This window comes from Pseudorasbora parva, chromosome 13 (assembly GCF_024679245.1).
Source record: "Pseudorasbora parva isolate DD20220531a chromosome 13, ASM2467924v1, whole genome shotgun sequence".
NCBI classification, from domain to species: domain Eukaryota; kingdom Metazoa; phylum Chordata; class Actinopteri; order Cypriniformes; family Gobionidae; genus Pseudorasbora; species Pseudorasbora parva.
The window spans coordinates 17,199,600-17,225,184 of NC_090184.1; the positions used below are offsets into that span (position 1 = coordinate 17,199,600).

The 25,585-nt window shown below is 38.5% G+C and overlaps 1 protein-coding gene across 1 annotated transcript in view; it reads left to right on the forward strand.

Moving 5' to 3' along the window:
- slc15a4 (solute carrier family 15 member 4) overlaps positions 1 to 22,063 on the forward strand; it is a 100,877-nt gene extending 78,814 nt beyond the window's left edge. The window contains exon 9 of the mRNA XM_067413319.1: positions 18,723 to 22,063. Within this exon, the coding sequence (XP_067269420.1) occupies positions 18,723 to 18,874 (152 nt within the window). The 3' untranslated portion in view covers positions 18,875 to 22,063. The remainder of the gene's footprint in view (positions 1 to 18,722) is intronic.
- The last annotated feature ends 3,522 nt before the right edge of the window (positions 22,064 to 25,585 follow it).

The window sequence follows — 25,585 nt, forward strand, 5'->3', positions numbered from 1 at the left end:
TCATCTTGCGCTGCTCTGCGGCTCGCCACAGATTGTGTAATCACGGCGGAATGGTCACGCTACACATGGGTGGAAGTACCGTCCCCCCTGTTTACAAAAGCGCACATGTGAATACACATGTAATACAAGGTAAAGCAATGATGCTGGATATTTTTTTTAATTGAAGATTGAGTGTTTTTTGGTAAATGGCATTTGTATTAGTCCTCGCCATAGACCGTAAAAAAATATGGACGACTCGACATCACCCGTTTCCGCTTGGCAGATTTGAAGCTTTCAGGCGGCCTTGCACGGCGCGGACATCTTGGGACCGAGTCTGCGCAGTAGCGATTTCGGGACCGGAGTTGCGCAGTAGAGAGCAGGAAGTAGAGCAGGAAGTACAGTCGCGATATCAAAAGCCCGCCCACACTCTCGCAGATGCAGAACAATTAATAATGTTGGTGTGAAATAAACAGTTATGGAAATGTAGAAATTAAAGCTAAAGCTCTAATCTGCTCCCAAAAATTCCGAAAAAAGTCCGTTAGTCCCTCAGTGACAACTTCACTCAGAGAAGCCAGTCTCAGCTGTCAATCATGACGTCACACCCCCGTTTTTATAGCATCAAATAACTAACTCAAAGTAAACTTATTTTTAAAACGAACACCTGAAATGAAATCATTGTGATGATAACTGCCTTCAGTGACATAAACTAACTTTGGGGAAACATTTTTGAAGTGTAATTTTATTATTTAGGTTGCCTCGCGTCCATTAGAAAACACAGAGGGGCGGCTATACTGGGACCGGTCACCGGGGGGCGATCGAGGCGCGAAAGCTTCAGTAAATGAGAGGGAGACTGCAGGCTTGGTCCTCGCAGGTTCGCTTGGGGCTGTACTTCTGCCTACATCTAGCAAGCGTGACCTTTCCGACGTGATTACGCAATCCGTGGCAAGTCATAGAGCAGCACAAGATGAGCAATTTAGGTTAAAAAGTATATCTTTTTTTTTTCTTTTTTCTTAAATGACCAATGGTTTCGCTAGATAAGACCTCCTCTGGGATCGCGTGGAGCCTCTGAAGCCCTTCAAAGCCATTCTGAATTGATTTGAACTTTTTGGTTGCCATAGAAGTCTATATTGTGGAGAAAAATCCTGGAATGATTTCCTCAAAAAACGTAATTTCTTTTAGACTGAAGAAAGAAAGACATGGACACCTTGGATGAGATGCGGGTGTGTAAATGATCAGGAAATGTTCCTGTTGAAGTTAACTAATCCTTTAAGAGTTAAAATCACTAAATGTTTCTAAAAGTTAAAATCACATTTTTTTCTTCTAATGACCCTCTTTCCTTTCTTCTGTCTCTAACCTTGCCTTTACCTTAATTAAACCAATATCTGTCCCCTCAGTTTGCTGTGTAGCAATGTGTTTGGAGACTTTTATTGATCAGCACTCTTCCTCCTCAAAGCTTATGGCTGCCCTGCTGAAACACATTGTTTTACTTCTGCATTATGTATTATTCAAGCACGGCAGACATTCCCTGAACTCTCAGGTCAAGTGCAGCACAAGTCTGTCTGTGTGTACTGGACAATCTGTAGTCGACGATAGAAAGTAATAATGTTTTGACTGAAAGAGCTTTTTCTGTGTCTAAGAGAAACAAAGCATTAAGGGACAAATCAGTGGAAATGGAATTAGGCTGGAGGTGTATAATTTTTTGTTGTACTACCCACCGTCTCCCACGAAGCACTGCAAATAAGGAATACACACACACACGCACACACACGCACACACACACACACGCACACACACACACACACACACACACACACACACACACACACACACACACACACACACACACACACACACACACACACACACACACACACACACACACACACACACACACACACACACACACACACACATCCCAATGTCCACACTATCCATCCTAAATAGTATGTGAGATTAAAATAAGTGTGTCCCAAATCGTAGTATGTTGAAAAGAGTATTTCAGAAGTCCCTGGATGGTCTGCTATTTCTGGTAAATTTCCGAACTGTTGATCCATGCACACTCTAAATTTTAAAGGCTACTAATGCCCACAACCCATTGCACTTTGGAGGAAGATTTGGTTCAGGACTACAAACACAAATAAAAAGTTTTAAAAGTTTCTAAAAGTTAAAATCCCATTTTTAAATCTAAACATGGCGGATATGTGGACACGACCGACTGTTTGAGTGTTAATCAAAGTTTTACCTGATACAAATTATTTATGTAAAGTTATCTGTATTATATTACATCTGCAATAACATCGTGGACTTTTATAAACATATGATGGCCATTAACTTGGTCATACAGGCATTGTTATGAATTAATATGAGGTGAGTTCTCCGCATGAAAGACCTGTGACTGCAGATCAATGTGCTACTGCATTTCTCTCCAATGCGGTAGGGAATAAAATGCAATGTGGAGGATTTAAAGTGAGACAAGATGATTGACAGGCACATTTACAGTGACAGGATGCGTAAGGGAGCAACCGTTAAAATGTTATTATGTAATAGTTTGTCCAAAAGCTTGTCTACTCTCTTGCTACACACTCATGCAAACGTATGTATGTTTGAACAGGTTTTGTTATACCTGTGAGAGCCAAATGTCTTCACTTATATTGTGAACTATAACGACTAGTGAGGACATTATATTTGTCCTCACTGGTTAAAAGGCTTTAATATCGTCCAAACAGGTTTTTTATTTTATCTAGTTTTGCATGTTTCTTTTTTTTTTTGATGAGTAGGGGTTGCTAGGCAATAGAAATATCATTAACCTGATATGAATCAGTGGAAATCTATGCAATGTCCCCACTAATATAGTGAAACAAGTGACAAGTGTGTGTGTGTGTTTATGTGTGTGTGTGTATTTTATATATATATATATATATATATATATATATATATATATATATATATATATATATATATATATATATATATATATATATATATATATATATATATATATATATATATATATATATATATATATAGTCAACATAGACTGGGCAAACACAGCCTGATCTGCTGGGAATTTGATTTCGCCCGGCAACTCAGTCTGGAAACCTGTACATTCATTTCTACTACTGCTGTTACACTTTTGCGGGAACCAATCACAGACTGGCTTATCCGCCTGACGCTCTATTGGTGGTTTAACATAATGACAGATAAAGAAACTGAATGGGTCATTACCCGTTGATCACATCTCTTGTGGTCTGATTGGTTGAAGGACTATCCAATTGCATACAGAGTCATTCAAATAATGCTTGTTGATCACACCTCTTGTGCAGTAGAAAATACAGAGCAGACTCCACAAACCAATGTTCAATTTTAAATTGAGCTTAGTCTGGTGATAGCCAGACAATAATCAACACATTTAAGTCAGTAGTTTTATGTTTCTCCACCATTTGCAATTTTTATTGTTCATTTTGTAATTGGAATGCTTCATGGGATTGTAGTTCTTTCCCTTTGTTAACTTGGTCAATGCACTCAAACAGAGTGAGGATCCAAAACTGCCTTAACAGCTTTGCAACACTGACCTGGATGTACCAAGGGATGGAGGCTGGTAACTGGGTGACGGAAAGGTGTTTATTTACAAGGTGCAACGTAGAGGCAGTTCCCAATAAAGTGCTGGTGATATTTACAAGTCCTTATTTACAGTAAAAAAAACAAAAACAAAAAAACAAATATCCAAAAATGTATTTACAACAGGCTGTGTAAAATATTTAGCAGTGAAAGGCTAAACCAATAAATTGGTCCCATACACTGTAACATGATGCAGGTTTACTGACTCACTCAACGAGCCCTGAACAATGCTGCATGAAGCATTTAAATAGGCTAAGCCACTTAATAGGACTAAACCAAAAATAAAGGAAGAGGTAACATAGAAAATTAACAAATACATTGCAAATGCAAAAATAAAATAAAAATACATAAGCTTTCATAATATACAAATACATAAACATTTAGGTAAAGAAAAGAATGTAATAAACAATATGAAGTATATAAATACCCTCAATTTAATGTTACCATGTGGGCAAAACTCCCCCTGTTCAACTACACAGTTGAACCGCACCTTCTAGTGGTGGGAACGGGATATACAAAATGGCGGATGTAAATACAACTCAGTTTGACTGTTTAGAATGGGATGATGAACGAATACGTAAGTATATCTGTTTGTATTTGTAAATGGATGTAGGAAAAATAAAAAACGTTTAACATGAACACTTGTTGTACGTTTCTTTTGAATTACACAAACACAAAGTAACAAAACATTAAACTTCTAAACATTTAACCAAACAAACAAAAAGTCAGGGATGTGGACAAAGCCTCAACAACACGCACACACACAGGGTTAACTGGTGTATATTCTTGCGCAAGACAGAGATGAATGTATGTGTATGTGAGGTGATGTAGAGAGTCCAAATCAAAATAAAAGTCCTTTCATAATAAAAGTCACTTGTCACAGGTCTCTGTGACATTTCCCCCTCCCTCTCCAGACACTGCTTGCGGTGTCCTTGAGAGAAAGTCTGCAGTGCAATTCTGCGAGCCTGCCCGAAACAAGATCTCAAAATCAAATGGCTGCATGGCCAAAAACCACCTGGTAATGCGAGCATTAGAGTCTCTCATACGGCCCAACCAGGCAAACGCTCTGTGGTCAGTCTCTAAACGAAATTTTCGTCCAAGCAAATAGTACCTCAAAGAGTCCAAGGCCCACTTAACAGCAAGACACTCCTTTTCAACAGTAGAATAGTTGACCTCTCGGGGCAGGAGTTTTCTACTGATGTAAACAACTGGTTTGAGTTGACCTTGTTCCTCTTGAAGGAACACAGCACCAATGCCCTGTTGTGAGGCATCAGTCTGCACTGTAAACTGTTTGTCAAAATCTGGACTCAGGAGTACTGGCTCTTGGCAGAGTACATCTTTCAAGTCTTTAAAGGCCTTTTCACATTCCTCAGTCCATATGATCTTGTTAGGCTGGTTCTTTTTAGTTAAGTTAGTTAAGGCAATTGCCCTGGCTGAAAAGTTTGGAATAAACTTCCTGTACCAACCAACAAGTCCAAGAAAAGATCTAACCTGTTTCTTTGTCACAGGCTGCTCTGCTCCTTTAACAGCTTCCACCTTCCCCACCTGAGGCCGGATCACACCGTGACCCAGCACAAATCCAAGGTATTGGGTTTCTGATTTGGCAAGGGCACATTTATCAGGACGGATGGTTAGTCCTGCAGTCTTGATACGTGTCAAAATGTCTTTAAGATGCTTTTGATGCTCCTCCCAACTCTGGCTAAAGATTATGATGTCATCAAGATAAGCTGCAGCGTAATCCTCTGTACCACGTAGAAGTTGATCCATCATTCTTTGGAATGTAGCGGGTGCCCCATGAAGGCCAAATGGGAGAACGCAGAAATGGAAGTGACCAAAGGGTGTTCTGAAGGCAGTGAACTCCTTACATTCTGGTTTCAAAGGTACCTGCCAGTATCCTTTGCAAAGATCCAATGTGCTCAGGTACTTTGCCTTCCCCAGTCTCTCCACTAGTTCATCCACTCGGGGCATTGGGTAAGGATCAAACTTACTAATGCTGTTCAACTTTCTGAAATCCAAGCAGAACCGTAGAGTACCATCTTTCTTTGGCACCAGCACTATGGGACTGCTCCATTCGCTTGAAGATGGCTCAATAATACCAAGTTGTTGCATCATTTGTAACTCCTCTTTCATTACCGGCAGAAGTTTCTCTGGGACACGATACATCTGCTGACGCATAGGTTTGGAGTCTTTGAGAACAATGGAATGGTTTACCAGTTCTGTCCTTTCTGGAGTATCCACAAAGAGCTGATCAGGTATACAATTCAGCAGTTGATGTCTCTGCTCCTCAGCTAGGTGTTCCAAATTCAACTTCTTGTCACTGAGACATGTGGGTAAATATTGCTCATCCACTTCCTCTTCTCCTTGCACAGCTCTTACCAACATGGAAACATCAGCATGTTCTTCTGGTTGCACTAGAGTTTGCCGTGGATGCCATTTCTTTAACATGTTGACATGAAACACTTGCAAAGGTTGAGCTCGTGAAGGAATTTTGATCTCATATGTAACTGGACCTATCCTTCTTTGTACCTGGTATGGGCCTTGCCATTTCGCCAACAGTTTATTCTCAGATGTTGGGAGCAGTAACAAGACTTCTTCACCTGGCTCAAAGCTCCGTGACCTTGCTGCTTTATCATACCAGAGTTTCTGTTGTTCTTGAGACTGTATCAGGTTTTCTCTGGCAAGGGCACTGGCCTGTTGAAGTTTCTCCCTCATTTTTATCACATAAGTGAGGATGTTTTTCTTCTTTGACACACCAGTTGTTTCCCAGCTCTCTTTCAGGACATCTAGGGGACCTCTCACCTGGTGAGCGTACAGTAACTCAAACGGAGAGAATCCTGTTGAAGCCTGAGGAACTTCTCGGTAGGCAAACAGAAGGTAAGGAAGCCATTTGTCCCAGTCTTTCCCAGATTCTGAAACAAACTTCTTTAACATAATCTTTAGAGTTTGGTTAAATCGTTCAACAAGACCATCAGTCTGAGGGTGATATGGGGTTGTTCTTACTCTCTTAATACCTAACAGTTGGTAAACTTGGTAAAGAGTGTGACTCATAAAGTTGGTACCTTGGTCTGTTAGAACTTCTTTTGGTATACCCACTTGAGAAAAGAGTTTTAACAAAGCAGAAGCTATCTGCTTAGCTGTGACATCTCTTAAAGGGTACGCTTCAGGGTATCTTGTGGCATAATCTGAAATTACCAGAATGAACCGGTTTCCTGCCTGACTCCTTTCAACTGGTCCAACAACATCTACCCCTATTCTTTCAAAGGGTACATCCACTACAGGTAAAGGAATGAGGGGTGCATATGCAGGGACACGACCAGTAGTGAGCTGGCATTCAGGGCATGTCTGGCAATATTCTTTAATGTCTGTGTACATTCTAGGCCAATAAAATCTTTTAGAGATTCTTAAGCATGTCTTAGTGAACCCTAAATGACCTGCCCAAGGGATGGAATGACCTAATTCTAGCACCTCTGCTCTCTGTGCTTTAGGTAATACCAACTGAAGATCTCCCTGCTTAGTCTGCTTATACAGAAGTTCATGTTTTAACAGGAAAGGGTCATCAGAAACAACATTAGTGACATTCTTCTGTTTAACCTGATTAAAACATACCGCTAGGGTTGGGTCTTCTCTCTGGAGTCTGGCTAGATCATTTGGAATCATTACATCTGCTTCAGACAACTCAGGTTCATCAACATCCTGAACAGAATATTCTGGAGTATCAATCAGTTCCTCTACCCACTCTCTACGCTGTTGCAACCTGTCATCCATTGTTGGCCTTGATTCAGCCTCAATATCAGCAGTGTTAAAAGGCAAGGTTTGCAAAGCATCATGAGGTTCTGAGTCAAGTGTTGTCTGTGATATCTGCTTTGCTTGAGATCGTGTAACTACTCCACACCAAGCTGTATCCTGCACTAACTCAGGCAACACTGGCATGTCTGTGCCTAGCAGAATGGGATAAGGGAGAGTCTCAGAAATTCCAACCTTCATAAGATATGATTGGCTTAACACTTCAATGTACACCTCAGCTGTGGGCAAGGGCGTGTTATGACCATGCACACAGCAAACAGTAACTGTGTCACTATCGTTCCAGTCTTGTCTAGGTACAAACTTGCTCTGAACTAGCGTATATGTACAACCAGTGTCCACCAGAGCTAAAACTGGTTTACCATTTAACAAGACAGATATAACAGGTTGTGAGTTGAATTTCAAGGGGAATGACTGAATTGGATGGGGCACATAACAAAGACTTGCTGTTTTGGGTTTCTTCAGGGGGCAGAGAGGTCTAGTATGGCCTGGCTGACCACAATGAAAACAAACCACATCCTCCTTAACTACACTCTGCAAAGTTGTATCTGAAGTATTGGAGTTAGCATGTGAAACCTTAAGGATTTTAGATTGAGAGTTTGAACACCCCATAGCCCCTTCAGACTTACCTCTGGTCGAAGACAGGATGCCTGCATAGCGGAAACTGCCTGCTCTTTTATGGGCAGTGATATACGACTCCACAAGGCCAGCAGCTTCTTCAGCAGTAGCTGGACCACGCTCCTTAACCCATGTCCTCACCTCTGGATACAAGACTCGTAGGTATTGCTCCAGCACAAGGGTCTCCATAACATCCTCCTTAGTACTGGTAGAGTAGTTAACCCACTTGCGAAACAAGTCTTTCAATCGGATGTAAAGTTCTTCAGGTGATTCATCAGAAGGAGTATTCAGGTTACGAAATCTCTGTCTGGAAGTCTCTGCATTGATCTCATACTTCTTAAGTATTGCAGTCTTCACAGCATCATAATTTTGTGTGTGCACAGGATCCATTGCAACAAATGCAGATCTGGCCTTACCAGTAAGCAGCGGTATCAGACGTATAGCCCAGTCTTCTTTAGGCCATTGGTACACCTCTGCCAGTCTTTCAAATGTTAATAAATAGTGCTCAATGTCATCCGTGTCCTCCAGTCTTGCGAGACGAGGCTCCCGGTCTATCATTCTAGGCTTTGGCTTATCTGGCCCGGCCTCATGGCGGATACTCTCCATATCCAGTTGCATCTGGGAGACATGGTGATTGAGCACTTTAACATGTTGTTCTCGTCTCACTGCTTCTCTCTCATAACGATCATCACGTTCTCTTTGAAATTCCATAAAGGACTTGAACATTTCAGCCAACTTCGTGATAGCAGCATCAGCTCCCGCCGTAGGAACAGTTATTGGCTGCGCTCCTTGTTGAGGACTTTCCTCCATTGCATCCTGTTCCAGATCTGGCACAGTGGTCTCATCAGGCTGCTTCCTCGTTTTGGGAGGCATGACTGGTTGTAATCATTCACGTCACCTCAGTGGTACAAAAACTTCTGACACCAAATGTTAACTTGGTCAATGCACTCAAACAGAGTGAGGATCCAAAACTGCCTTAACAGCTTTGCAACACTGACCTGGATGTACCAAGGGATGGAGGCTGGTAACTGGGTGACGGAAAGGTGTTTATTTACAAGGTGCAACGTAGAGGCAGTTCCCAATAAAGTGCTGGTGATATTTACAAGTCCTTATTTACAGTAAAAAAAACAAAAACAAAAAAACAAATATCCAAAAATGTATTTACAACAGGCTGTGTAAAATATTTAGCAGTGAAAGGCTAAACCAATAAATTGGTCCCATACACTGTAACATGATGCAGGTTTACTGACTCACTCAACGAGCCCTGAACAATGCTGCATGAAGCATTTAAATAGGCTAAGCCACTTAATAGGACTAAACCAAAAATAAAGGAAGAGGTAACATAGAAAATTAACAAATACATTGCAAATGCAAAAATAAAATAAAAATACATAAGCTTTCATAATATACAAATACATAAACATTTAGGTAAAGAAAAGAATGTAATAAACAATATGAAGTATATAAATACCCTCAATTTAATGTTACCATGTGGGCAAAACTCCCCCTGTTCAACTACACAGTTGAACCGCACCTTCTAGTGGTGGGAACGGGATATACAAAATGGCGGATATAAATACAACTCAGTTTGACTGTTTAGAATGGGATGATGAACGAATACGTAAGTATATCTGTTTGTATTTGTAAATGGATGCAGGAAAAATAAAAACGTTTAACATGAACACTTGTTGTACGTTTCTTTTGAATTACACAAACACAAAGTAACAAAACATTAAACTTCTAAACATTTAACCAAACAAACAAAAAGTCAGGGATGTGGACAAAGCCTCAACAACACACACACACAGGTGGAAATACAAACATTTCTGTGTTAACTGGTGTATATTCTTGCGCAAGACAGAGATGAATGTATGTGTATGTGAGGTGATGTAGAGAGTCCAAATCAAAATAAAAGTCCTTTCATAATAAAAGTCACTTGTCACAGGTCTCTGTGACACCCTTATTAAAGTCGTTCGGTATGCAGTGTACGCAGGGCCCTATTTTAATGAGGCACATGGTCTAAAAGGGTTGGCCCTAGTCTCTTAATGAGTCATGGGTGCATTTTGGGCGTAACGTGAAATAAACCAATCAGAGTCTTATCACCCATTCCCTTTAATAGCCAGTTGTTGCTATTTACATGGTGAAATGTTTGCCAGCGGAAAGCCTGAACACTACTCTAAAAGGAATCCATTTATTTTAATATTTAAAAATGTTTGTGTACTGTTGTGTGTAATTAGCAGAATGCACCCTTTAAATAACACAAATTATGGCACAGTCGATTTCATTTCCCTCAAAATATCAATACACTAACAATGCACCTCGTTTTCAGACCATGAGCGAATAAATGTGTGAGAGTGCATTTGCTATTTAAAGAACGAGGTGGTAGACTTGAAAATGAAAACTGCGTCAGGCTGAAACTTGCAAAAAATACTAAGTTGCGTCTGGTGTCGCAATGTTCTGGGTGTATGATAGGGGCCTCAGTAGGATTTTCAAATCCTTTTTTTTGCTTCAATTCATTTTTTTTAAAATTCAGCATTGCAGCTGGTTGATTTGGTTTATGGCTTATAAATCTTATTAACAAAGACTTTTTAAACATGAATAATTGTAATAATACTTCTGTTGCACTTTGGCGACAAAAAACCTGTTTGGAAGCTGTCCTCATTTTATCAGGTCCTTCAAATTTGTTTCCATGCAGAATGAAAGGGGTGAAAATTGGGTTTGCTTACTGTTAAAACATTGGGCAGTTAAGGATAATAAGAGTGAGATTGCACATATAAAAGCATGTGGTTTGGCTGGTTCACACATCCTAACCTTTCTTTTATTTCGTATTCCTCGATTGTGCATCTGTCTCTCTTACTTTGCCTCCTCCTCTGATGTGCCCCCTCACACCTTCCTGCTTCCTCCACTCTTTTAAAATGGATAAAAGGTCTCAGTTGATTAATTTGAAAGACTGGTTAGGCCTGGTGTCTTAATGGAGCTGCCACAATCGGGTGTTGTGTTGGCCAGATTAATTCCCTTACCTCTCCCATCCGCTCCTCCATCTTTAATTTTCCTGCTTCACCAATAACCCCTGATAAGCCTCATATGTGACAGGTATACCCTTTTGAAGCACACATGATGAATACCAATATTTGTTAAATGAACACAAAGAGCATCATGCGAGTCATATGGGATGACATGCCAAGGAACGGTTCATAAAATCGTTATATGATGGACGGCAGAGGGCCTGCAAGACAAACACAGTTGCCGGCCCTCATAGAGTGAGACTTCCAGGTGCCTGCTGTTATCTTGGTGTAGCTGCCATATAAAACTGAATGTTCAATGTAACGTGAAATGAGGGCATGTAGACCTTAACGCTGGAGAGGAAATGATACAACTGAGCTGGGACTACAGTTTGGAAAATTGAAATTTCATGATTAGCAGTTAAAGGTTTGGATATGCTCACTCAAATTATATATATATATATAAAAATTAAAAATAAAGTAATCAGACAAATAAATAAAATAATTGGAAATATGGAATTAATGTAATATAACAAAAAACACGTGATTTTTTTTAAAATAAAGTTTGACTGGATTGTGGATTAGTTTGACCAGTGTTTAACAGTTTTTTCTTCAGGCAAGATTTTGTATCCTACAACTTTCTCTGATCCTTCCTTTGCTTGCTTCTTTTCCTGTTTTACATTCACATCAGGAACATGCAGTTGTGCTCCAGTAATGTTTATTTTTCCATTACCACCCAAACGCCACCAAATCTGAGACAGCTGCCCCTTTTCTGTGGGAAGTGCTAGCAATCTCCCCCGAGTGTGTCGCCGTGATATATCTCCGTCCTTTGACTGAGTATTCTTTACGGCCTTGTCTTCCAGGGAGGCGACCGGCACCTCCACATCCTGCCAAGCGCTGCTGTTAAATCATGTCCTCTCCCAGAAGCATAGGAAGAACAGGCGTGTCACCCGCCAACGCACAGAGTTGTGGATTGGGGAGGGGGTTGTGTGTTGACAAACTCAACACAGCACTCAATATTTTACTCTTCTTATTTTCTTGAGTTGGAGCAGCCTCTGGTGCGAGTGGGGACCGTTTGAGGGTATTGATTGTTGGTTTGCTCTTAGCTGTACTCTGGCATGTGGGTATTGTAAATGCAGCGTTTTTTCGCAGACATGGGCATTTGTTTCCCCTTGCTGGAGGGCAGTAAGATCCTGAGCTCTATTGCTCTCTCAGTCAAACTGTCCACCTGCTTGTAACACTAGTTGTCATTGGGGAGCGCCTGCTATTACAGAGTATATTAAAGCAGCAGAGAAATTGATCAAGAGGTTGTTGTAGCCATAACACGGCTTGCCAATTTTATTGGATTTAGACAGTGAAGAGGAAGAAGGGAAATTACTGGGGATTGAGACAGGGATGGGATAGGATCTGGTTGGATTCAAACCTGTGTGAACATCTCAATTTAACATTTGCGGTACCTGCAAGGCAAGGCAATGGCTCTGATAATTACTTATTCTGTGCAACTTGCGCTCTCAAACAAGACCATGCAAGACAGGAACTTTATCCCAGATTCTGCACTTGCTATCTTGCAGTTGTCCAATTTAAAGGGGACCTATTATGCCCCTTTTCACAAGATGTAATATAAGTCTCAGATGAATACCATGCTGTAAATGCCCATTTTCTAATGCAAGGATGTGCATGTATCCATGCAAATTAGCTACTGTTCCCCACCCTGCTTTCCAGAAGAGGGTGAAGCCTGTAAAGCTCCTCCCTTGGATTCTCTGCCAAAAACAAAAACATCTGTTTTGTTTTTGATTGTCATCTCTATCACGATCACGCTCACATGACATTGCAGTTCTTCATCATCATGACAGTGTATTATCTGTATGCATTTAAAGCCATATCAATCTAATCTTCTGATGTATGGTTTTCTGAGCACACACATTCCAAGCACGTGTACAGAAAGCTGGTGTCAGACTGCACATGAGTTTTAAACTAAGTTCTCTCCACAAAGTTCACATAAGCACAGTCGGTTATGTCTGTGAACGTAAACAACAAGTAAAGATATCGCATGTGTATATTAGATCTGTGTATGAAAGTAAAAGCATTGTAGGTAAGTATAGTGTCTACTGCTAAATATGCTATTAATATGAATGAAACAACAGACAAAACACTGAAAATCATTCACTGCTCTTGATTCAATACCTTTGGTATATTTAATGAGAATAGATTTCTTACTTAAAATGCTCTGGCAAGGAGATAATCATGGCCGAATATGTATCGCTCACTTGGGGTGGGGTCTATGCTTATAGGGCAGAGTCTTTTTAGCAGCATGCAGTGGGGAAAAACTTTTTAGTCAGCCACCAATTGTGCAAGTTCTCCCACTTAAAAAGATGAGAGAGGCCTGTAATTTTCATCATAGGTACACTTCAACTCTGAGAGATAGAACAAGAAAGAAAATCAAGAAAATCACATTCAGATTTTTAAAGATTTTATTTGCAAATGATGGTGGAAAATAAGTATTTGGTCACCTACAAAAAAAAAGTAAGATTTCTGGCTCTCACAGACCTGTAACTTCTGTAAGAGGCTCCTATGTCCTCCACTCGTTACCTCTATTAATGGCACCTGTTTGAACTCATTATCAGTATAAAAGAAACCTGCACCAGGCTAGGAACTGTGGGAGCAATTATTAGGAAATGGAAGAGATACAAGACCACTGATAATCTCCCTCCATCTAGGGCTCCACAAAAGATCTCACCCCGTGGGGTCAAAATGATCACAAGAACGATGAGCAAAAGTCACAGAACCACACGGGGGGACCTAGTGGATGACCTGCAGGGACCTGGGACCAAAGTAACCAAGGCTACCATCAGTAACACACACTACGCCACCAGACTCTAATCATGCAAAGCCAGACGTGTCCCCCTGCTTAAGGCAGTACATGTCCTGGTCCATCTGAAGTTTTCTAGAGAGCATTTGGATGATCCAGAAAAGGATTGGGAAAATGCCCTATGTTCAGATGAAACCAAAATTTCTGGAAGAACTTTTTGGGAGAGCAACAAGGACACGCCCCCTTTTTTGCGTATTCTTGTGGGCGGAGGGTTAGTCAACAAACTGTTCTAGTGACGTCATTCCTGAAGGAAGTGCAGAGGTGTAGTCCAAACCGGCTGTTTGCTGTAGGCTTCTCTCTTGGTATTGAACTTTGAGCTTTATAATTTTACAGGTATTATTTATGCTCTAACAGCAACATTACACACTAACTAAAGTTTGAAAGATGGAATCGCGAAGAACAATCAGACAATGTGATTTTCTGGATTTTCCTCTGTGTACCAATGATGAAAATGATAGGCCTCTCTCGTCTTTTTAAGTAGGAGAACTTGCTCAATTGGTGGCTGACTTTTTTTGCCCCGAAAAATTGAATTAACCATGCAATAGTGAAATAATAAGAGTTCAGAACATGGACATCACATACTTTGAGTGTCAAACACCATACTGAAAAGCTCTGTTTGGGGGATTTAAATGACTGAAATCTGGCAACCGCACAAACACAAGCTCTTTCTGGCGCACGAATGATCTGAAAACACCAACAAACAAGTAAGCTGCATTTTATCAATCTCCATTTGAGATGTTTTTATTTAAAGTGTCATTTAGTCTGTCTGTGTTCTGTCAGCAAGGTCAGGACTCACGAGCTGAACTGCTGTGAGTGGCTAAAATAAGCCAATCAGAGCAGAACTCAACATTAATATTCATGACTCTCCAAATAAGGCAAAAACAGAGCATTACATCCTAGGGACAATTTATAAGGTTGTAAATGGACCTGTAAAACTGTATCTGGAAAATTGTTGCCCTTAAATAAGCCACATACCCTCTATGTAGATATCAGAGAACATTTTAACATATTTTTTCAACTCATTCTAGGGCACCTTTAACGGGATTAAAAAAAAGTGGATTTTTACCATTTATTGGGTGGTTGTGTACACACACTGCCAACACACATTTATGTTCAAACGTTCAAAAGTTCATGTAAAAGTTAATTTTGCATAATAGGTCAATAATAGAAGCAATTTTATTGTGTTTTAGGTAGACAATTTTAAGATCTGTCCAGGGACAACGGATGAAAAATAGCCTTTTGGCTAATTCTGGTGCATTTACAGTAATGTCGATTAATGTACACTGTCCCTGTTAAATAAACAAAAAAAAAATGCTGTATGGCAATGGACACCACTACCATATGGTTACAGTACTCACAAACATGCTTGAGTTGATGGACAAGATCTCTGAGAGCATCTGAAATCCTTCAGCCCTTGCTCTATACATGATCATTAATAAAATGTTGCCTTCTGGATCTTCATTCACACATGTTTGGGATGGCAATGCATCACATCTCCATGCTGTTATGAATCAACGTTTCCATGTCTTCAACTGCCTCATCTCAAGCAGTTCTTATCTTCTGAGTAATGCTCTTTGAGGCCGTGGATAATTAAATCTGATGGAGTTGCTCATGATGTTCCTCAAGGGTTAGCTGACCTTTTTTATATTTCTTTCCGTTGCTATGAAAAGATACTCGGTTGCATCTAATGATATATTAAAAAAAATAAAGTAGACTCTTCTCCAAAGTCTAAAAATCCTTGTTCTAATCAATGACCCTATTTCGGCAGGATGCGTACGTGTGAATACATCTATTTAAATGCTAATGTGTTCTTACGGATATACGTTTTTAGTCTTTGTAATAGGTAATGCTAAGCAGCGCTACAAGGCCCTACTTTAACCGCTCCGAAACACTCCTGAGAGCTGACAGCCCCTTCGCAGGACTACTTATTAAGAGTTTCGCTTTGATGGTCCTCAACCCTGGAGGTTTGACCACCTCTTCTGAACAGATCAGAAGTGTTAAGCAGCTTTTTCCTCAGCTGAGAGAGAGAGAGAGAGAGAGAGAGAGAGAGAGAGAGAGAGAGAGAGAGAGAGAGAGAGAGAGAGAGAGAGAGATGGGCTCAGACTTATGGTTCATAATACAGGAAACATTTGTAAACTAATTCTGCGTGTTTGTGTACAGAATTTGGCGTAAGTAGAGGGTTGAATTTAATACTACACACAGTCATCATCCCAGGCTATCATGGCCCTGAGCAGTCTGAGGCTTAAACAACAGGAGAGTTAGTTTAGGGCTGAGGGCTCAGAGTCTGTAATGCCAGCAGAATCAGAACGAGTGTGCATCACTTAACTCCCAAGATGGTGAATTATAGGCTCTTCCTTCATACTGTGAAGATGCGGCTTTTTGTTTATGGTTCCCCTGTAAGTATTGATGTAAACCCTCTATCTGCTCTCAAGCATTTTATAGAGAGGGGAAATGAAGGAGAGATTGGATGGAGAAGGAATGCTTGTTTAGGTTTTGCTTGAATAAACCAGAGTCAGATGGGTTTGCAGGTTGCAATGGATGCTTACAAGCAGTGCGAACCGACATGCTATCAGTTAAAGCTCTTTGCCGCTCTAGGATAGTATGAAGGGAGCAGATTGCCTGTTCGCTCTGTTGCTTTCAGGGATCCAACAAGCGCAAACATATGCTTTTTGCTTTCTTTTGACATATGAATGCAGCATGTCACAGATGTTCAGTTTCTCTTCATCTACCTGTACGCATGCCTTTATAATTAATTAGAAATCTCTTCACTGAGCAAAGGAAGGACAAAATTGCAATATTCTTTATTTTAAATGATAACAATGCACAGTGTCGGGGAGTAACTGATTACTTGTAATTTGATTCCAAAAAAAATAATTGTAATTAGACTATATTACATTTTAAAATAGTACAGACTACAGTTACTCTTCTATTGATTCACATGATACCCTCACAGTGGCAATAAATTATTCATAAATAATTGATCCTGCTTTATTATATTTAAAATTTTCACAAGGCACAACCTAATGCTTTTTTTGACTCAGTTTGTGTAAATCCACTTGGGGTTTAGAGTATTTATTTTTTCCCCACATTAGTTGCACACGTCTAGTACAATTATGTGGTTTTGTTTCATTAATACAGTGTATACTTTTTTCTTGATTTACCCCGAAAGAATGGAAGTGAAATGTGACAACTTGCCCCATAGGGTACATTGTAACATGTGATGAAGACACTAATTATAATTTCAATTATCACTCAGTGAGTCGTTTAACCATGTATCATGTCTTTAGAAGGATTTTTTTCACACTAAAATGTACAAATTCATGTATTCATAAATTTCATATTTATTTGCAGTGCATTTTGTCAGCTAAACTGCTTTGCCCTCATATATTGAAGTACTTCAAGTTCAAGTTCAAGAGTTTTATTTGTCACATACACAGTTATACAGAATACAACCGGCAGTGAAATGTACACAGGTCCGCTCCATGGACAGCAAATAACAATTAACAAAAAAAGCACAATAAATTATAAAATAGGGATAGGATAAAATAGGAATAGGATAAGGTGCTATATATATATATATATATATATATATATATATATATATATATAGATGTGGAATTGTGAATAAATCAAGTAAAAGAAATAAGAGATGTGGAATAAAATAAGTGAGATAAAGTAAACTGGAGACTGGATTAAAAATAAATACGTGGATAACAGAAGTGCAGGAGTGTAATGTGCAAACAGCATTATAATGAGTAGTTACATGAACACAAGAAGAGTACTTGAAGTTAGATTTAGTTAAAAAGTTAGGTCAATACAAAAAAATAAAAAAAATAAGTCAATAATAAAATATATAATAAATAGTATGAAGTTCACGGTTCTCTGATATCGGTTAATGGTCAACTTAATGTTGTTGATATCAAAGAATAAAATATCTTTTATTTCTCTCTGTATTTTTGTATCACTATGGTACACAAATATCCTATTCAAATGAATGCAGTAAATGATTTGGGTCAAAAGTCATCTAAAAATGATTTGTAAGCACAACTTATACTACAATTACTTCAATTTGTAACTTATCTGACAATAAATTACGATATAATTCATGATCACTGGGTTCCTCAGCTACTGTAATTTGATTACTTTTATCTTGAAAAAAAGTAAAGTAACCATTTTAGTTTACCATTAGAGAGTAAATTATTCTTAATTTTTCTGTAATTTAATGAGTTATGTATGTAAATGCATTAAATCATGTATAGACGTATATTCTATATAAACAATTCTATATAAAACAATAGTGTGGGTTTAACATAATGTAAAGTCTAATGATAAAATGTATGTTTTTAATGTGACCATCTTCCTTTAGTTATGCTTTAGTTAGTTATGTATTTTATTTTATTTATTTAAAAATAATAAAGAGCAGCTTCATGTCCTTGTATTGTTCAATTAGTCAAGATTGAAATGGGATTTAGAAAGTAATTAGTAATAATGCAATACTTTTTAGAGACTGTAATTAGAACAGTAATCTAATTACACTGCTGAAGATGTGTAACATTAATGGCTAGTAATTAAGTAGTTTTGTAGAGAAACGTACCCAACACAGTTTTATCTTGACTTGTTTTTGTTGTTTTATTTGTTATTTTCAATCTCATAAAAAAGAGAGAGACTCAATACAATCAATTGATCGCTTCACCAGTATACAGAGTTAGTGTGATCTCTGCTCCAAAGCATGTCTGTGGTTGTTATACTACTGAAATTTTGGAAATGTGAAAATGTGTTTTTTTTTTTTTTTTTTTTTACACATCCCCTTTTCTCACCTTTTCTTCTCTCTGTAGGTAACATCAACGGGTGCACACTGAATTACTACTTCTTCCTCCTGGCCGCCATTCAGGGAATCACACTCCTCGTCTTCCTCATTGTGTCTTTGAAGTATGACAAACTGAAGCACAGAGCAGAGAGCCACAGGCCGTCTCTGACCAACTCATGACCCCATCATCATCATCATCATCATCAGCAGCCGTACTCTCACCTTCACCATTCCTCACTTGCCAAACTTTAAGCCTCTTAGTATTTCCAAAGTGAGGTAGGATTTCAAATATTTGACTCAAAACTTGAAGCCCCCAGTGTTTACTAGAACTGACCATTCTGTTGCCTCTTTAAAACACCTGAGACGATTTGAAAGAAAACAAAACAAAGTTTATGCAATAATTAACTCAAAATGTTTGTATGAATTGGTTGAAAATGAGTATTGTTCACTCCATCTGTCACTGGATTAAGAAATCCTTGTCATAGTGTGTAGTTTGAGCATAATTTGTTCACAATTTGGGATTTTTGCTGTTTTGCCCATCAACGATATTACTGTACTCATTTATAAACTGAAGGTGGTTTTTAGATTGTTTACAATGGGTTGTAAAACCATTTGCCTGTTTAAATTGAATATTTATTGAACCTTTTATTTTTGTGGTTTATGCTCAACAAGGTAAGATTGTACTCCTGTTCAAATTTATTTAAAATGGTCTCGTTTGTGGTACTTTTTTAAAACGATTTTAACAATAATATCTTTTTAGGCACCATTTGCACTGTATGGTGTACCTTTGCTCACTTTATTCTTTTTAAATACTTAATTAACATAATTGGCTGTATTTTGAGATATTGTTGATAATAATTGGCTATGTCAAAATGGCAAAAATAGCTACTCGTTTCAAATGTGTAGCCAGTGAGTCACATAGAGCTGATGATAACTACAGTGCAAAATACTTTTTTTTCTTTTTCAAGTGCATAATTTTGTCCTTAACAGTTTGATTAAAGTTGTGGCATTACAAGCTTTTCTTACTTTTAGATTTTTAGATTTTATCTGGCATTAGTCTTACATTAGCTTAAAGCCAGGCACTCAGTTGCTCTTTACAATGGTTTTGATATGAGTGTATCATCTGAGAAATTATTAATTTGCACAAAGAGTGCTGATGTCATGAGGCACACATCTCAGCTGCCATCTTTTCAGCAAGAATATCTCTGAAAATGCAAATTTCCTTTGGAAACACCTGCATCTCGTTTGTAATAATTCATGAACTTTTTAAGATAATATACGTTTTTTGATGAACAACAAACCTCAAGCTCAGATTGTCGTCGCAATGAGGTGATGTTGTGGAATCACATTTGCACTAATCTCAAGCTAAAATAGCATTATAAATGAGGATTTAGAATCATACAATTTTACATGCAGACTTATGATACATCCTTCAAGAAACTGTATACCTCAGCTTTATAATATCATCATGCTGTAGAGGGAGTCTTGCTTGATGTCGTTTTGCAAGGACAACCCTTTTTGCTGCAGTTTCTGCCAACTAAACTTAAGTCTGCTGTCTTCGCTATGACTACAAGCTTAACAAAATACAACACTCCCATTATGCTTCTATGCTGGTCCTATTTATGCAATTTCACACAAAGGTAGTTCCTGAGGTTTGAGTTACACTTTTTCAGCAGTTACACCTCGTGCCTTCAAGTTGCTTCACATGAATGTTGGAACTAATGCTTTATTTTTTCTCATCCTTACACTTTTACATTAGGTAGATCAAAACAAGTGATCAAAATCCTCTTAAATGTGTTTTGACCGACAGTATTATTAGGGCAGTTTGAGTCCTAGATCAATTTGGTGAAAAAAACATGCGGTAAGAGAAAAGGACATCATTCATTTTAAAGGGTTAGTTCGCCCAAAAATGAAAATTCTTTCATTAATTACTCACCTTCCTGTCATTCTAAACCTGTAAGACCTTCGCTCATCTTCGGAACGCAAATGAAGATATTTCTGATGAAATCCGAGAGCTCTCTGACCCCTCCATAGACAGCAATTTAATGACCACTTTCAAGGTCCAGAAAGGTTAGAACGACATCGTTAAAATAGTCAACGTGACTCCAGTGGGTCAACCTTGAAGGGATAGTTCACCCAAAAAGGACAATTAGCCCATGATTTACTCACCCTCAACTCATCCTAGATGTGTATGACATTCTTCTTTCAGACGAATACAGTTGGAGTTATATTAAAAAAGTCCTGGTTAATCCAAGCTTTATAATAGCAGTAGTTGTTGCTCTGTTTTTGAAGTCCATACAAAAATTCATCTGTCCATCTAATAACGTCCTTCAGAGGGTTTATAAGGGCCTTCTGGAGCGAATCGAAGGGTTTGTGTAAGAAAATATCCATATTTAAAACTTTTCTTTTAGTTAAAGTTCCAGCTGATCGCCTTCCGTGGAAAAGTGTTGAAAGTGCCTTCTCGCAGTTCAAGATTCATACGCTGATGACCATAACTGGTAGAGTAAGCCTTTTGAACTGGAGAGGCACTTTCAACACTTTTCCCATAAACAACTACTGTTATTTGGCTTGGATTAGTCAGGACTTTTTTAATATAACTACGATTGTGTCCGTCTGAAAGAAGAATGTCATACACACCTACTATGGCTTGAGGGTGAGTAAATCATGGGATAATTTTTGGGTGAACTATTGCTTAAATTTTATGAAGCAACAATAATACATTTTGTGTGAAAAAAAAAAAAAAAAAATCCTTTATTCAACAATTTATTCTCGTCTGTGTCAGTCTTCTATGCAGTTTACGTTGGTCAGCTCCTGTGTCGGCATTACAGACGCATACGTCGTGGTGCTCACGTGAAAACATCTTCAGCCAATGGTAAGCCGGCGTTCTGGCGTAGCTCTGACGTAACTCAGAAGGGCTGGACTGTATTTGCTATATCCACAGCATATGAGACTGACACAGACGAGAAGAAATTGTTGAATAAAGTTATTTTAGTTTGTTTTTGTGCACTAAAGGTATTTTCAAAGCTTCTTCAAATTAAGTTTAGAGCTCTCAGATTTCATCAAAAATATCTTCATTTGAGTTCTGAGGATGAATGAAGGTCTTACGAGTTTGGGAACGACATGAGGGTGAGTAAAAAATTACAGAATTTTCATTTTTGACTGAACTAACCCTTTAACTGGGCATCCTCAAATACTGTTTTAAAGTATGTGAAATAACTCTGTTTTCCCCAAAGAGTCTGAGATCATACAATTGAAAATGTTCTAAAAGTTTTGAGTTTGTGCAGTGCAATTGTGATTTTTTTTCATGCTTTTGTCGAAAATGAAATTTTCTTTTGTTGTTGTTGTTCAATAAAATGCATCTGACCTCTAGTGTTTGTGTTTGTGTCTGTGAAAAAGCTGTTTGAGAACGAGTCGCCCGTTTATTGCAGCTTTCGTTTTCCTAGCTCATATGCAAACCTTGTGATCTCTCACATTCAATTGCATTTGTCTGATTTCATCAGACGAGCGTGAAATCAGAACATCATCACTCTTCACCCAAGCATATCTAGACCGACGAGTCGTTTCCTAAGAGTGTGACCGTCAGCGAGCTGTTTGAACTCCACGGCTCTTTTTCTTCCTCTCACTCTGAGTCAGACTGTTGACACAGCCTATACATTTCTACCGCCTCCATGTTTTTTTTTTTTTTTACAGTGTTATGCTCTATTTAAAAACGAGAAGAGATGGAGGTGTACGCACAGTATATCAATGATGGATGCTTCATGTGACTCTGTTAAGCAATCTAAGGTCAGTGTTCCTAAATATGTCCCCTCTTGTCTTGAAAATCTCTATACTGTACGTCATTCAACTTGACAAATCTCATTTTGAACAAGCTTCTAATGCAGAGCTCCTCAGCTTTTAGCCTCAAAGAATGAATGATTGAATGTTATTTACAAATAAAAGCTTCTCATTTAATCGTAGTGCTGTGTGTGTGTGTGTGTGTGTGTGTGTGTGTGTGTGTGTGTGTGTGTGTGTGTGTGTGTGTGTGTGTGTGTGTGTGTGTGTGTGTGTGTGTGTGTGTGTGTGTGTGGGGGCATGTTTTTGTGACATATGACACAAATGTGTATAATGACATGGGTATGACATTACAAGAAGAGGGTGCAATATGAGGACATTGGCCACTTTTCAAAATGCTTATAAATCATACAGGATGAGTTTTTTTTTCCTGTGATGGGTAGGTTTAGGGGCAGGGGCAGTGGCAGTGTAAGGGGATTGACAATATGGTTTGTACAGTATAAAAACCATTACGCCTATGGAATGTCCTCCTATGTCACGAAAACAAACGTGTGTGTGTAGATACTAGCATGTTTGACCTGTGTTTCCATCCATACAGTACATCTGGTATGGCTGACTGCGTTTCACTTCACACTTGACCTCACAGATATCTGTGTTCTTATGTGTGCACATGCTTGTGAACCATGAAGCTGCTCTGATACTGTAAATGTGAGTATTGTGCATGTAGTGGAAAGTGAGAGGTCAAGAGATCATGTCATGTTAGCAGGGCATGAACCAACCCTTCCTGACCTTCTGCTCCTGTCCGTGTGTGTGTGTGTGTGTGTGTGTGTGTGTGTGTGTGTGTGTGTGTGTGTGTGTGTGTGTGTGTGTGTGTGTGTGTGTGTGTGTGTGAAGTAAAACGAACATAAACATGATTTTGTATCCAAATCAGTCCTTATGCTTGAATTTCTGGGAAATATAATCACCATATAATTACCATATTAATAGAATGACTGCAATCCAATGGCTGGCAACCAACTAGCTAGCCCTGACTGAGTGACAGCATAATTTCAGCTAATTATTCAAACCTGTTACATATTCTGGCATATTTATATCAGTGGCTCTACCATGGGAGAAAGTGTGGTGGTTAACTTCACATGTGCCTTTATAACCCAGTCATATTGACGTCGTCTTTGAATTGCTGTCTATTGTAAAACAGTCATGGCGGCGTCTTATTTGGAATGCCGCGGCCTCCGGAGTTCGGAGTGGCAGACTGCTTTATTTCATAAAAGTATGGTAATGTTAATTATTATGGAGCTAGAAATGATCTGAATTTGATTTGTATAAATCTGGATTATTGACAAGTGTAATCTAACAAAATTGAATATTATGTTGCATTTTACATAGTTCTGAATTTATGTATTTTTTATGTTGAATATAGAACCTTTGAAATTGAACACATCTGCAATGTTTTATGTTAAAATTGTATAGACATGTATTTTCAAACAGCAGATATTTTGTTCTGAATTAATAATAGACTGCAAATATAAAAATTTTGAAAATACAGATTCAAGATTTCAGATAAAGAAAAAATTCAGATCATCAAATTCAATATTCTAAAATTCAAACCGCAGAAATTCCAATCATCAAATTCAATATTCTAAAATTCAACTTGTCACACTTGTCAATAATTCAGATTTATACCATTCAAATTCAGATAATTTTGTCATATTTTTAGCTCCATAAATTATACGACCTGGCAAGTAAAAAGCCCTAGGGGTGCTTCTCAATATCCATTATCCGTCCTCCATCATATGACCCGGAAACCGATGGATGGAGCTCAGCCATCTTGTAGGAGATCTCAATTCTCTAATTGCACCGCGAGGAGGCGAGGATGGAGGAGTGAGGAGGCTTCCTGAGGAGTCATGAGTGAGGATACACAGGAGTATCCTTTGTGGATAAGTGTTTTATCGACTAAATGTGATGCAAACATGAATTCTTCTCCTCCCCCTTCACATCGTGCAACAGTTTATTATAATTGTTATTATGTTTACAAGACTCAATGTTTGTCAAATAACACCTGACAGTTGCAGAATTATATCAAAGCACAATAAAATGAAAGAAACAAATAGAAACTAATATTATACACCGAAAAAGCAGTTAACTGGAATTCGTTGTTAATAATAACAGGTAATTTGATTAAAATAGGTATAAATGTGGTATTTTGTGGAGGCTGAAGCTTACAATATAAATAGTTATCTCTAGTGTTCAAGAATCCCGACTAAATCCAGCGGTGTCATCATTAATTGACATTAATTGACGCTTTGAGGTGACGTTAAAGGGAGCGAGGATATATCATTTCACTGGATTCAATTCCTGGATGGGGGTAACCTTGGAGACTTGCTTTAAAAGGTCTCTGTTTGTATTTTATACAAAAGATTGGTCAAGCCGCGTTCCAAAAATAGTCTACTGATACATGTTCAACAGCACTGGGACAATTCATCTGTTTGTGTATTTCTCTGCATACAAGTTACATCGATATGCCAGTAGGTGGCAACACAGAGCTGTTTGATCTACTCAATCGGTCCAGGAAGGAAACGTCAGCACTGCTCGGTTCAGCTGAGGCGTTGGAACTTTATTTGTGTAAGTTACTCAATATGAACTTCTTTTTACTGGATTTATTCTATTTTATTCCCAAAGCAGTAGTGATGGCGAAGTGAAGCTTTCTGAACCAGTGAAGCTTTCAGCACAGTTGTATCAGAAAAAGGTTCATTACTCGAAGCTTTTCAAGTCAGAGCTCAACGAGGACCTCTGCTGGTGAAAGTGAGGGAAAGCGCTGTGTCGCTAAATGTTTTGCAACCGACGCATTATCTAGAAGCAAAAAGTGAATTAATGGATTGATTAATAAATTAATCAATATATTATATATGACATTATATGACACAATCTGTTCCATTGCATACTCCTAGTAACTTAAACCAATAAAGATATGATTTTGTATTGTGAATGTGAACATTTTTCCTGTTTGTAAACAAACAAAAACTCACGAATAAAGGAAGTATGCTAAATAAATGCATGCACACAAGGAAAAACACACACACTTTCACATGATTATAGAAGGATAAGCCTATACTTGTCTCT